The sequence below is a fragment of the Gopherus flavomarginatus genome, chromosome 1 (genome assembly GCF_025201925.1).
Source record: "Gopherus flavomarginatus isolate rGopFla2 chromosome 1, rGopFla2.mat.asm, whole genome shotgun sequence".
In the NCBI taxonomy this organism is placed as follows: Eukaryota; Metazoa; Chordata; order Testudines; family Testudinidae; genus Gopherus; species Gopherus flavomarginatus.
The window spans coordinates 136,167,349-136,181,731 of NC_066617.1; the positions used below are offsets into that span (position 1 = coordinate 136,167,349).

The window sequence follows — 14,383 nt, forward strand, 5'->3', positions numbered from 1 at the left end:
GCCTATTGCTTGGGGTTTTGAGGCCATGTGAAGAACGTAACTTTAAAACCAGGGGCAATTTCTACTTCAGACCCCGTGTTGCTTTGTTTAATGAGGCATGCTGACTTTTGAAAGGATTCCAACTGGCTACCATACCGCAGCACTCTCTCATTAGGTGGCTCATTTTTAAACACTGGATTGAATTTACTTCCATCTCAAGCCGACCTGGTGGTGATCTGCTTTTACACACTACAATTTACAGACCTAGCATCCAAGTATTAATCTGGAGTTTTAATGGAAACCCCTAAGCAGGCTTAAATTGTTTCCGCACTATTTGGAGTTTCCTGCTCTGCTGACTTTTATTTTGTCCCATGTGTGAATGGGTAGAGGGAGGAATCCACAGGAAAGAACAGAGAGGAAAGTAAGGATTTCAGCCTGAGAGTGACAGAAAGCAGGCCAGAAAGAATTAAAGGTTAATTGATACTGTATCCGGCACTGGTGGAGGTGATAGAAAAAATGCTCCTAAATCTGCATGGCAATTAAACAGACACATATTATTTATTACTACTTGTAACTTCAGTTCCTTAGCAAAATATTTTTTCCTGACTACTTTTGCCTTGATTCCTTCCCTGCTGTTTTTCTTCCTGAGCTCTTGCCAGACATTGCTGGTGTAGACTGCATCAACTGGATTCAATGGTCATTTAACAAAACCTTGGCAGACTCCTCCTCTCTATTGTCTTAGAGACATCCCGCCCCCCCATTCACAAGCAGGACTTTGGAGCAGCTAAAGAGTCTGCTCCCAGAGTATCCTTCCCTAGTGCATGCTGGGACAAGACCTCAGTTGTTTAGTGAGTGCTGTGTGGGAAAATGTACAGTGCAGATGTGATCAGCAAAGCTGGCTAGTTTGTACATCACTGTTGAGCCAGTTACTGGGGTGAACACCCTCAGTCGAACACTATTAGTTGAAATGAGCAATCTTGGCAAAGTTTGTTCACACCAGCAGAACAACTGAAAGCAGTGCTGGCTGAGGAAACAAGAAAGGAGTTCCACAATCAAAAATGCTTTTCTTCCTCCCCACATTACAGTAGTGTGACAGGATTCCTGAAAGTCACTGCAGTGATGTTGCCAATTTACGTGGCACAATGGTAACTTCAGCTAGTGACAATGAGAGCAGAAGGCCTGTGGGCTAAAGTTAAGCCATCACGCCTGCTTTCTCCTCTTCAGCTGGTAGCCACCGCCTAGCATTTTTTCATTCGTGACTGAGGAGGTAGTTTTCTGCGGAGACCGAATGTAGTGCTTTCACAATTCTGTATATTTATCATACTTCAGTTGATGATTGAGGACTCCCACTTACCAGTGTTGCATGCCAGAGACAAGACCTGTGCTCAAGTGCTTGGAAATACCCGAGTCTGAGTAGTCAGCAAACTGAGGTGCATGCAAGTGTGTGATCATATGCCTGAGCCATTGCAGGGTTGGGTATTTTGGGATCTTAGATGGTTCCTGAGGGTTTGGAATGTAAATACTCCCAGCTGCTGTGAATGAGAGAGATGTATACACTAGACCTGTCAATATTCAAAATCCTTTGGGAAAAAAAAAAAGGAATTATCCTGTCATGCATTCATTATAAATGACTAACAGCTGGAACACTTAATAGGTTTTAAAATTGTAGATTAGAAAGCTGGGAACAGGTGATACGTCGTGAATTACTTTGAAGATGAAATAACCAATATAAATGCAAAGTGCCATTCCAGCACTAACTCATCCGTACCACTTCCACGATAGGTAGGTACATATTATATCTAATTTTATAGATGGGCAAGAGAGAGCTGCTAGAGAAGCTTGTTTTTATAGCTACTGAGAGATCTGTCAGATTGACAAATACACTTGATCACTGGTAAGAGTCACATGCCCCACTGAAAGGCATTTGGAAACTCTAGCCTAACGTGGCCCTCTCTGTTTTGTTTTTAAACAGATGGATCTCTCAGTGGAAACGCTCTATAGCTTCATGCAGGAGCGCCAGAAAAGGTACGCCAAGTATGCAGAGCAGATCCAAAAGGTCAACGAGATGTCTGCCATCCTCCGCCGCATACAGATGGGCATGGACCAGACGATCCCTCTCATGGAGAGGCTAAACAGCATGCTGCCTGAAAGCGAGAGGCTGGAACCCTTCACCATGAAACCTGACAGGGAACTCAAGTTATAGTCTCTCCAAACTCCCTTTCCTCACCTTCTCATTCAAACATTCAGCACAACGCCACGCTTCCAGCACGCCCAGTTGGCAGTCACTTGGAACAGACTGCTTTGCTGCCTGACTTTTTGCCAGGCTTTAAGAGGAAGAGCTGTCTCAGCTGCCAGAACTGTGAATTGAAACAGTACAGCCAGGAATAAAGGAGCTCCCTATTAGGATTGTTTGGAGAAGAAAATTTACCCTTCTTTTATCCCCCTAGCACTGCCATCTGTATTGAAACATGTGCTTCATTCCTGTAACTAGATTCAGTCTCAAAGAGGAGCGATTCCTCCACCTGATCTTTTTAGAAAAATTTCAAAGGGGTATTGGGTGTAATAAACCCGGTAATGTGCTTTCCATGCCACTGGAGAGGTGAACAATTAGATGGCTGGCAGATATTTACAACATTCCCCAGCCCTGGAAATATGTATATTTTATAGGTGAAAATGTGGAGCCAGGAACAGGTTTATTAAATCTGCCCGTTGTTGTAATTAACATGGTTTGCATGGCGAAGAAGTTTCCCATTCAGTTCTAGTTAGCATCTCTTTCCTTGAGGGTCCTATTTTATGGTCTTATTAATTTATGGGGCTGTAAATGAATAACGGTTCCAGTTCCATGTGTCTGTGTCTTTATTGTTATACAGGCCCTGCTCTCGCCCCCCACGTAGTGATGCTAATCCAGACCATTTACCTCAGAGCAATTCTATCAAAATCTTGGCATCCTTTGGTTTTGCATCAGGAAATAAATGTATTGGGAGCCTTTAACATGCTCGTCAGATTGTTTGCTGCTGCCTTTAGCTGGAAGACTGTAGTTACATCTTTGACGGGAGGCAGAAGTGTCCACTGAGCTTAGTGTGTTGGCTCAGCTGCCTTCGTTCTGAGAGCAGTTGAGTGCAGTGTTTCATGACTAAAACCACACCGCCCTTTGGGATTATGCTCCACAAACTGGTCCAAAGGCAACAGGACGTTCTCACTCTATTGCAAACACCATGCAGCTCTGCAAGGGAGGCAGTGTGCTCGTGCGGGTAGAGCTCTGCTCTGGGACGTAGACAGCTGGGTTCTATTCCTGGCTCTTTCACTTGCCTGCTGGGGGACCTTTGGCAGGTCAGTGCACCTCTCTGGGCCATGGTTTCTCCATCTCTAAAATGGGGGTAATGATACTTTACTCGCCTTTGTACAGTACTTTGGGATCTCTAGATGAACGGCACTATGTAAGCCACAAATATGTAATGATCTGAATAGCTGCTTCATGATTAGTGTTAACTCAAAAGTGAGGAACCCTTCCCTGCTTTTGGCTTGTAGCGACCTGAGAAAAGAAATCAAGACCCACAATCAGGTCCAAACATGTGCTTGTTACTTTAATCACAAAATGTCACTGAGAGTGAAAGACACACACCTGTACTTGGCTTGGGTAGTCACTACACCATTCCACAGGGCACATGCTGCAGCAGGCCTGGATCTTGGAATCCTGAAGCAGGGTGTGATTCCTGTTGGCTGCTTTGAATGCTAGTAGTGTATTCGCAGTTCTGTTTGAGAGCCTCCTGTGACATCCTCCCCATGTAGTGGATGGTTAGATTATTCACCCAAAGGTTTTTTTTGAATGCCTCCTACGGGGCTTTGAAAACAGTATTGTATATGTAGAGAATTTACTCAGCCAAAGTTTGTGTCTAAGCGCTGGTGAATAAGAGTGACTCAGGCTCCTGTCAATATTAATTGCTGCCTGTTGGCAGCAAGCTGCTTATTGTTCTCCTTTGTTGCATCACCTAAGGCCAGGTGGTTTGTATTGGTATCCATATTGCAGAGTGCAGCCCACTTTGACTTATATTTGAAACCTAGCAATGTTGGACTCAAGCCCTCTGAACATTGTGTGGGAATAGAGTCCCTTTGAAATGAAGAACAATTAATGATTCAGATTTGGCAAAAGATTTATTGGCAGGATACATGCAGTAAAGGCAGCTTAATGGACCCAGTTCTCCACTACTTTATACCGTGTGTATTTGTGAGCAAAACGCTGCCAAATCAGAATTCTCCCCTTCCTCACACCAATGGTAGCATTTTACAACAGCTTTGCACCAGTTCTAATGACAACCCAAAGTTCAAGACAAGGGGGAATCAGGCCCCGAGGTCCTGGGCTCTTTCCTAGATTGTCAAGACACTTGCAAGCCAAAAGCCATATAACACACATTGCCTCCGTAGTGGAGAGATCCATTTGCTAAATTGGGGAGCACTGTAATAAGATTCCTTATGCACCTTGGTGCAACCCTGATCTCTGCCTACTATTCCATCGTCCCTGGGTGTCTGACATTCCCTCAAGCAGCTTCAAACAGCAGCCATATTTCCTTAAATCAACCTGACACACAAGTATTACCTTCTCTCTCAAATTACACTGGCTTGAGATCGAGGATGGGCAATATTCAGTCCTAGACCAATGATGAGTTGTGCAGAGCTAGGAGCTGGAGGCTTATACCACTGGGTAGGTCACAAGATACCAGAGCTTAAATTTTGTTAGGTCTTTTTTTAGAAGGTAGGTACCGTAAATGTTTTCTCTCCCGTAAAGGTCTGGACAGTTGGACTCCTGGTATTATGGTACTAAGTCAAAGAGGCAATATATCCTGTGGCTCCTCAATCTATTTTGTCTCTCTAAGTGTGGTGCACACGCGCATATACAACACTTACCATCTTCTAAGTACTTTCCAATATTGTTCCTTGCAGCACAAGTGAGGCAGGTGTCTTGAGTATTCTCTCCATTTTACTACAGCTGCAGAAACTAAGGCAGTGATGTAATTTGCTGCAGATGATACAATATTCCCTCTAATTTTTAACGTCCATGTGCGGAATTAATTTTGTTACGTGTACCGGTATGGAGGTGATGTGTGGTGGGGGTGGGGTTGAAGGGTTCGGAGTGTGGGAGGGGGCTCCGGCTGGGGGTGTAGGCTCTGGAGTGAGGCTGGGGATGAGGTCTGGGGTGCAGGCTGCCCCGGGGCTGCAGCAGGGAGAGAGGACTCCCCCCAGCCCTTGTAGTAGCAGCCTGGGGCCAAGGGAGAGGCACCTTTCCCTGGCCAGGGCAGCTCTCGGACCGCGGGAGAGGTGCTTCTCCCTGCCTCTATGGCACTTGATAGCCTGCCGTATGGCCGCACAGCTTAGAGGTAACTTAGATGCCACAGCAAATCAGCAACTTCTTAATTTATGCACTTGTTGCCATGAAAGATCTAGAAAATGGTCTGATTGTGAAAAAAAAATCTTATTTGTGAGAATCTGGTTGTATAGCTCTCTGGACGCTGCTGAGCACCCTATTAATGCTTTATAAATAGCAAGGAAACAACAATGTGGCAGGCAGGCATCAGTGTTGGGTATCAAAACAAACCAATAAAAATAGTAGCTTAACTGGAAAATATAACTGGGCCCTGATGCCAAACATCCTCAAAGTGTCAGCCATTCTATTCAATGGGTGGCACAGAAAGCGTACGTGTGACGATTGCTTTGTAAAATGTCACGTACGTGTTCTCTAATCGTTCACAATTTTATTTCATTTCTCCACCATTCGATTTTGTAACCCGTAAGTCTTTGGACCACTTGCGGTGGGAAAGCTACTCCCTTCTATAGCTCCATAAGCTGCTGCTTTGGTCATTTTGCTGTTGGTTTTCTTAACTGCTGCTGCTTTCCAGTTTGCTCCACGTCCTGCTTATTGGCTTCATCTCAGACATATGCGATACTCAAGGTGTTAGATGCTCTTTTCTCCCTTCATGCTGTTTAGTATGGCATTTGGTGAAAGCCTGGAGTCCGCAGCCTACTAATGCAATTCCTTTTCCAAGCCTTCTCCCAAACAGCATCAAAAATAGTCCCAATAACGCTCTCCGTTATGCCATCCATGAAACACACCTGGCCAGTAGTTCTGGAAGAGATTCAGCCCCACACCCTGACACTAGTTATACTCCAAGGTGACTGTAAAAGGAAAATAAACATTCCTATCCTTTGCTGCTGCATTATGATGATAAAAAAGGCTGATGGTTGGGGGTTGCTAAAAAATTTTTGCTGCATGTTTCTTTTGTTTTAAACTAGAAATATTAGTCCTTGGCCTCCTGTTATTGATTGAAAATCCTCTGGAGAACAAGGTGGGTTTCTGATATCATGGGGCCGTGGTTCTCAACCAGGGGTATATGTACTCTAAGGGTACATAGAGGTGTTCCCAGGGGTACTTCAGCTTATCAGATACTTGCCTAGTTTTACAACAGGCAACATAATAAGCACTAGTGAAGTCAGTGCAAACTAAAATTTCAGAGAGACAATGACTTGTTTATACGGCTCTAAATATTATACACTGACATGTAGTACAATATTTATATGCCTATTGATTTATTTTATAAATATATGGTCAAAATGAGAACGTAAGCAATTTTTCAGTAACAGTGTGCTGTGACACCTTTGTATTTTTATGTCTGATTTTATAATCAAGTTGTTCAAATGAAGTGAAACTTGGGGTACACAACACAAATCAGAATCCTGAAAGGGGTACAGTAGTCTGGAAAGGTTGAGAACCACTGTCATGCGGGATTAAAACTTGAGTAGATTTTCTAAACATTGTGTGTTTTAGTAACACCTATTTAACTCAGACTCTTTCCTTTTGGAGAAAGAAAGGTTACTTACTTCACAGTAACTGGAATTCTTTGAGATGTGTGATCTGTATGGATATACCACTGCGGGTCTGCATGGGCCCATGCACTAAGACTGTCCATGCCTTTGTCACCTCGTGCTCTGACCCAAGGGCATAAGGAGTGGCGTAGCCTGACCACCTCTTCCAATTCCTTTTCTACTGTGAATCACCTTAGGAAAGGATCTGAAGCAGAGGAGAAGGCGGGTAGGCAGCAAAATACCCACAGGGACCATACGTCTGAGAACTCCAGTCACTGCAAGATAAATAACCTTTCTTCTTTGAGTGGTGATCCCTATGGCGTACTCCACTGAGGATGACTTACATAGTATTCATAGAGGAGGAGGGTGCGGGGAACCATGCTGCACCACAGACTGCAGGACCACTGTACCACACTGAAGGATATGCTTGTACCAGACTGTAATATCCAAGAGGGGAACATCCTGAAGAGAAGCCACTGAGGTAGCCTGAGCTCTAGCCAAGTGAGCCCTCCACCCCTTGGGGGGAAGGAGTCTCCATCAGCTCATAGCAGAGCAGGAAGCAATCTGAGATCCATTTAGAAAGTCTCTGTGAGGAGATTGCTTCCTCTTCCATCCTCTCAGTAATGGAAACAAAGAATCTCAGAGATTTCCAGAAGGATTTTCTCCTTTGCAGGTAGAAAACTAAGGCACAGCAGACATACAGAAACTGGTGCTTCCTGTCTTCTTTGGTTGGTGGTGTGAAGGTTTTGGATAGAAAACAGGCAGGTATATGATCTGAGTCAAGAGGAGTTCAGAGGGAATGTTGGGAATTAACTTGGGGTGGAACTTCAAAGAAACCTTATCCTTATGAAAGAACTTGTCTGGAGGGTCTGCCATAAGGGCGCTGAGCTCACCCGAGTCTTATGGAGGTGATTGCTGTCAGGAAGGCCACCTTCCGAGACTGATAAAAGGAGCAGGAAGCCAAATTTTCAAAAGGAGGGTTTATGAGTGCTGACAACACCAGATTGAGGTCCCAGGTTGGTGCCGGTTCTGGTACCAGAGGAAATGTTCTAGTAAGTCCTTTTCAAAAACTTTAAAGTTGTACGGTGGGTGAAGACTGAATAGTTCACCACCACAGTATGGAAGGTGTTGATTGCTGTGAAATGCACACAGTAAGCTGAGAGATAGGCCTGAGTTCTTTAGGGAAAGGAGGTAGTCCAAAATGCTAGGGCTCTGAGTGCTTTGGAGGTATTGGACGACGTTGGCACCAGATAGAAAATCTTTCCATTTAATGGAGTAACATTTTCTCAGGGAGATCTTCCTGCTGTTATTAGAAGATGTTGTACCCCTGTGAACATGTCACTTCCTGGGAGGCTCATAAGTTCTCTGATGGTAAAAGAGGTGAGGAGCAGGACGTAGTTTATAAGGAGATGGTTTGGAGTACTTCTCCAAGGTGCTGGGCTGTAAATACCAGAGGAGTAGATGGTTGCACAGGAGTCTTTAAGAGTGCGAAGAGACATCAGTTTTCTCACTAAGTAGACTGTTAATGTGACAGGGCTGTGACTTATCTCTTGTCAGCGAGGTGCAAACCTGCACTTTCTGCTTGCGGTGCCCCCTGTCAGCTGTTGTCCTCATCAGGTGGGTCTTGAGTGGTTCAGCCCTACAACGAAGTCACACACAATCTAAACACATGAAGGAACATTTCCTGGGGTGAAAGGTCCAACAGGACCTGTCCCTGTGACCTTGTTACTGTCTTTAGCCCTGTTTCTGGGCTCAGTCCTCAGCCCCTTCTGGGCTACCTTTAAGTCTGTCTCTGCCCTGGTAGAGAGCAGTTCCCGCAGGGCTTTCACCCTGGAGACTCTTAAGTCCTGCCCTTCACTTGCGCATCTAACTCCAGATCCTGACCCAGGGACCCTATAAATAGCAGCCAGGTGATGCTTCCTGCAATAGTTGCTGCTGCTATTCCCTAGGCCACTTCCCACATAGCCCCTTCCTCTTCTTGGGTTCTTGTCCCATTTGAGCAGGGTCTGTCCTAGGGCTCCTTGGCTGGAGAGTTTCCCAGTCTCTATCATGATTTCTCAGGGTCTTCTCTCAGGCATTTTTGCCTGGAGAGCTTGTAACAATCCTATCCCTGCTTGAGCAGTGATTCTCCCTAGTCTTTTTACCTGTGGAGTTTTACAGTTCCTTAGTCCATTTTCACCCTTCTGGTCCCAGCCAGTAACTGAACTGCTCGGGCCCTGCAGTGCCTTTCAGCTGAGCCTGCTGCATTCTGATTGGCTGCTTTCCTGCAGCCTTTCTAGGTGGGCCTAGAGAGTACGCAGCCAAAAGTTTGCCAAAGCTCTGGAGAGGACAGTGTGTAAGTATGGCCTGCCTCCATCCCTATGCTGTAGAGGAAAGATGTGATTGGGATTGCTTGAAGTCACACGGCCCTAGAGAGTGTGAAATCCAGACAGACGTCAGAGCAGGGGCTATGGTAGTCAGGGCCGGCTCCAGGCACCAGCGAAGGAAGCAGGTGCTTGGGGCAGCCAATGGAAAGGGATGGCACATCCAGGTCTTCAGCAGCGAGTCCCTCTCTTCCTCTTTGAGCTGCTGCCGAAAAAGAGGGAAAAAGCTGGAGCTGGCCCTGGTCGTAGTGAGAGATTGGACAAAGTTCAACATCGTGTTGCTTCAGCCACCAGAGAAGTGCTGGCTTATGGTTCTTTATAATTTTAATTTAAAAAAAATTAAAACCATTTTGAGGGGGATTAGATCGACATATGATTAGTGAGTTTATCCTTCCACTAAGAAAAATATTTCCAAACGAGGAGAAAAGAGCAGGGGAAGGTTATAAACAATGTTTAACGAAATAGGGAAAAATACTGTGTTTTCATTTCTCTCTTCGCTCTCCATTTGGAAAGTTCCCTGGTCGAGCTGGGTCCCCTGTCCAGCCCTCCAGAAGCCAGGAAGCCTTTCAGCAGCAGTTTGTCTCAACAGGCACCTGCAGCTCCCGCTCTAACAGCCATTCAATAGTCCAATTTCAGTTGAAGTAGCACAGAGGTAAAAGGGGATAGAGGACCAGAAATGGCTGCTGAAAGGGAATCCTAGCACTGTTGGGTTGGAGGGTGCCCCATTTTTGCCTCCCCCGTTCCACAGTCTGCCTCAGATCTTTGTGCCCTCAATAATTCTGCCCCTCCTCGCTTCAGTTTAACATAAAGGGCATAAGATCATTCAGTACTAGTCTCAGCTGTGGGATGGGTAGGTGAATATGTCAGCAGTGACTGGTTTACAGCTTTGAATGAGCCATCTGATGCCATACTCTGATTTCTGTTCAATCTGTCTGCCTCTTACTAGCCTGTGGTTACCTGGTACAGGTAGGGGCGTCTAGTATAGCTTCGGGAGTGAAGAGGTCTGGAGGGGACATTATTATAGAACTGTATTGGGAAGAGAGGAAGGGTGGCTTAATGCTTAGGGTGCTAGCCTGGAACTTGACTTGAGAGACCAAGGTTCAATTTTCTGCTACACACAGACTTCCTGTGTTATGTTGGGCAAGTCACATTCTGTCTGTGCCTCAGTTCCCCATCTGTAAAATGGGGATAATATCCCTGCCCTACCTCACAGAGGTACTGTGAGGATAACTATGTTAAATATTGTGAGGTGCTCAGGTACAATAGTAATGGAGGCCATAGAAGTAGCTAAGATAGGGGATGGTCATGTTCTACCATAACCTAACTAACTGTGCACTGGGATGGTGAGACTGGTAGTGTAGCTGCAGTCCTGGCCCACCAACACTTTAGAAACTGCTTCAGTGGCTTATGTTTTAGGTATATCTATCTAAATATAAAATAGAAGGGACCCTGAAAGGTCATCAAGTCCAGCCCCCTGCTTTCACTAGCAGGACCAAGTACTGATTTTGCCCCAGATCCCTAGGTGGCCTCCCTCAAGGACTGAGCTCACAACCCTGGGTTTAGCAGGCCAATGCTCAAACCACTGAGCTAGGTTGATTGTCCAGTAGTTTATTTAAGGCCATATGAAGGTTGTGTGTTTTTGTTTACTAAATGCAGCTTCCTCTAGTGCTAGGCAGCAGGAGGATTTCTCACGGTGGACTGTTGTCTAAGGACATTTTCAAATTGCTCTAGCCCAGGAGACAACCTTGACTTGAAATATTTATTCGGTTTGGCACTGTTTAGGTTTTATTAATAAATGAAGGATATGTGATTCATGCTGGAACCTCCTCTGTGGTGACTTCTTCGGGGGGGGGGGGGGGGGACTTCTTCTCTTTAGACATACTGTCCAGTTCCTGTGCGTTATCCTGGGGGTGGAGGTCTTTAACCCTGTTCAGTGTTTTATGACGCATATCCTTTGAAGGTAACTGTCTCATTCTGAAAAATGCTTGGAGTTCAGCTGTGGGGTAATCCTGTAGTGATTCAGCCAGCAGCCATCTAAGCTGCAGGAGAGTGTTCTAAGTACAGAAGTGTTCATTAATCACACTAGCTCTGTATTACCTTTTCACATATGCACTATTAGTTTGGCAACAGGTTTTCTGCATGATAATTTCTAGCTTCAAAATACAGGACTGGGCCTCTAGCCTGTTAAGCAGGAGGAGTGACCATTGACCCCTGGCATTTGCTACCATAAGCATTGTATTAAACACACCACCAGTACAGTAGTAGCTATCTCCTGGTATAAAGGTGCGTTACTGGGCACTGGGTTTAGTGTCCTATGTTTAGGACTGAATTGTGCATAGCAGAAGGACTTGAAACATCTGCTGAAATTCTTTTACTGGGTCTCATTTCTGCTGTGGAGGGAGGGAAGGAGATGGGGTAAGATTGTTCAAGGGGAGACAAGGAATTCACGGGTGGGGAAATGCAGGCTGCATCTCCCTGATCAACTCGTAACAGGGACCAGCCACCTAGAAGCCCAAGGGCTAAAAGGAAAAAGCACGTGAGTCTGCCTGTATACATTGGGTTTGGGATAGGAAAACAGCAAACAATGCAAAAACTCCCCTTGGTGCTGGGGTTTTGAACAATACAAAATACAAATTGGTTTAACAAATATTTAAGTGATTATGGGATGTTACCACAATTGTAGTCCAGGCACCCGGAAGTCCTATTTTCTCACAGGAGTCTTTCACTGCACTGTACTGCAGCTGTGACCTGGAATGGCCATCTCTCAAGGTATAGAGTTCGGGTCCATTCCTGAACTGAGAATCACTCAGGCAATAAGGCCCCTGTACCCACAGAGCCCCAGCACTGTTCAGGGCACTACATGTGGGGTAGGCATGTGTTTGCATGGAGTCAGTTGAGTTTCAAGGCCTTAATTTTTTCTCCATGCCAGTTCAGTCTTTGACCTCTTTGACACTGCCTGAGCAAAGCAGTGACTTAATCAAAGGCTCTGTTGCTGTAATCTGTAGTATCATAGTCAGAGCTTTACCTCTGCCAGTTCCCAAACAGTAGGTGGAATTACATATTCAAAAATTTCCCATAAGCTAAAAATAAATGTAAATGACTAATTGTCAGCACTTCCCTCTAATAGGACAACTCTATAATCTTTCAGTCTCTCTTTTTGCAGCAGTTGATAAATCTAATTACACTCCAGCTTTTTAAAAAGGCAGCACTTTAAGGGAAAGGGTGGAACTGCTGAATGCTAGAAATAGCCCCCATTTTCTTTTCTGTTTATAACAGTTGGCCTTAGTCAGGCAGTATAAACTGTAATGGAAGATTTATTTCTAGAAACTCTAATATGTCTTATGTATGACAATTCCACTGGAAGACCTGAATTCCAGTTGAACTTCAGGTAATACTCTAGAAGGGTAGTTTGTCAGGAACTCAGTTTGTCCAAAAAGGATAATTATGAGCAGAATTCTTTTGGGCTTCAAAATAAATTGTGTTGTGGGATGAGTGTTTATCGTGATCACCACAGTATTACAACAATGGAATATTTTTTACCTCAGCAGGAATTTAAAGGTTAAACAAATGCAAGGGAGTTTGGTGAGGGAATAGCATGGTAACTAAAAAACCCAACTATTGAATTTAAACTTCAGATACATTTTTGCTCAGCTTTAATGTGAGAGAGAGGCAGGAGCTCCTAGTGAGAACTGATTTTCAGAACTGTTCAGCCTTGGTCTAACTCTGGTTCTACTGAAGACAAGGGCTATAGAGTTAGGCCAATACTGAGTGCTTTTGAAAACACCACCCCTTGGAGATTTTTCATAAACAGGACAAGCACCGATCAGATCAGGTTGTGTGGTTGCTATGTTCATAACTAGCAGCAGCTTGTTCCACTGCCCTTCATTACTTACAGCAAGTTACAGTTTTGACAGATGAACACACTGCACACACACTTTGGGAAGCTTGAACAATCTGCAAAAATGTTTCTCTAGAAGTGTTACGTACTGCTCTCTTCATACCTATACAGTAAAGCATTTCAGATTTGTTAAGTTCCTCACACTCAACAGCACAACACTGCCTTTTTTTGCATTATGGAGTTCTCTTGTTTGTGACTGGAGACGCAGACTAAGTCATCCACTAGAATCTGGACTGAACAACCCAGGTCTGAAACTTGGCCTTGAGATGAAGCTAAAGGCATGTCTACACAGCAACTAGACAGCCAGGGCTCGGGCTGCAGGGCTATTTCAGTGCTGTGTAGACTTCCAGGCTTGGACTGGAGCCTGGGCTCCAGAGCCCTGAGAAGTCAAGAGGATCCCAGAGCTTAGGCTCCAGACTGAGCCTGGAAATCTACACAGCAATGAAACAGCCCCATGTTTTTCTTTGCTGTGTAGACAGAGGTTCCACAGGTGAAAAGGCAGTGCATTTAATCAGTAGGCTACCAGACCCCTGAAATAGTAGGAGGCAGATTTGAGAATGATAGAACTGGCTTGTGGCAACATGCAAGCTACTGGTGCAGTTGATGAAGGTTTGGTGAGTCCAATTGTATTTCATCTCCTTCCTTTCTGCCAGAGAAGGCTTGGGGTCTCTTGGTGCAGTGCTCTGATAAGCACCAGCATGGAGCACAGGAGGGTGGGTGTGGGGAGAGGAGTACAGTAAAATCATGCAACGGCTGGGTAGTGTATGCAGAGTGGGTGTGAGGAACAACTGGAAGATAAGCAGACTCATTTTGAAACTACTCTTGTTCCTTTTAAGGTCTATTTCTCATGGAGAACTCAAGTGCAAAATGTTGTTCTATTTAAAGCAGAACTTGACTTGCTGGGGGCAGAGTGAAGTCGAACGAGAGCAGACACTGCAAGGTTTTCAAAATGTGCATTTTTCTTCATAGAAGAACATGAAGCAGTTTAGATGAGACATGGCTCTTGCCCTATTTTTTTTTTCCTGTATTGGATTCAGGCATTTATTTAGCACTGGCTGTTTGTTTTCAGAAAGCCAGCACAAAGTAAGATTGCTAGTTACATGGTGCTACTACCTCCTAGGGAAGGGGAAATACAGAAACTTTACCCTCTCCCTTTTAATATTGTAAATGGAACTTGTCTTTTTAAAAAAACAAACAAAAAATCTGCTGAATTTTGGTTGGATAGTTAGGAATGATTTTAATAAGCTGACAAGCAAGGGTTTGTCATTATAGCCTCCAGTGGTATCAC

General features: G+C 44.7%; 1 protein-coding gene across 2 annotated transcripts in view; it reads left to right on the forward strand.

The window, feature by feature from the left end:
• Window positions 1-2,820, forward strand: part of BORCS5 (BLOC-1 related complex subunit 5) — a 126,471-nt gene extending 123,651 nt beyond the window's left edge. For both annotated transcript variants that reach the window (XM_050966732.1, XM_050966723.1), the window contains exon 4: window positions 1,952-2,820. In XM_050966732.1, the coding sequence (XP_050822689.1) occupies window positions 1,952-2,182 (231 nt within the window). In that variant the 3' untranslated portion in view covers window positions 2,183-2,820. The remainder of the gene's footprint in view (window positions 1-1,951) is intronic.
• Window positions 2,821-14,383: the final 11,563 nt, after the last annotated feature.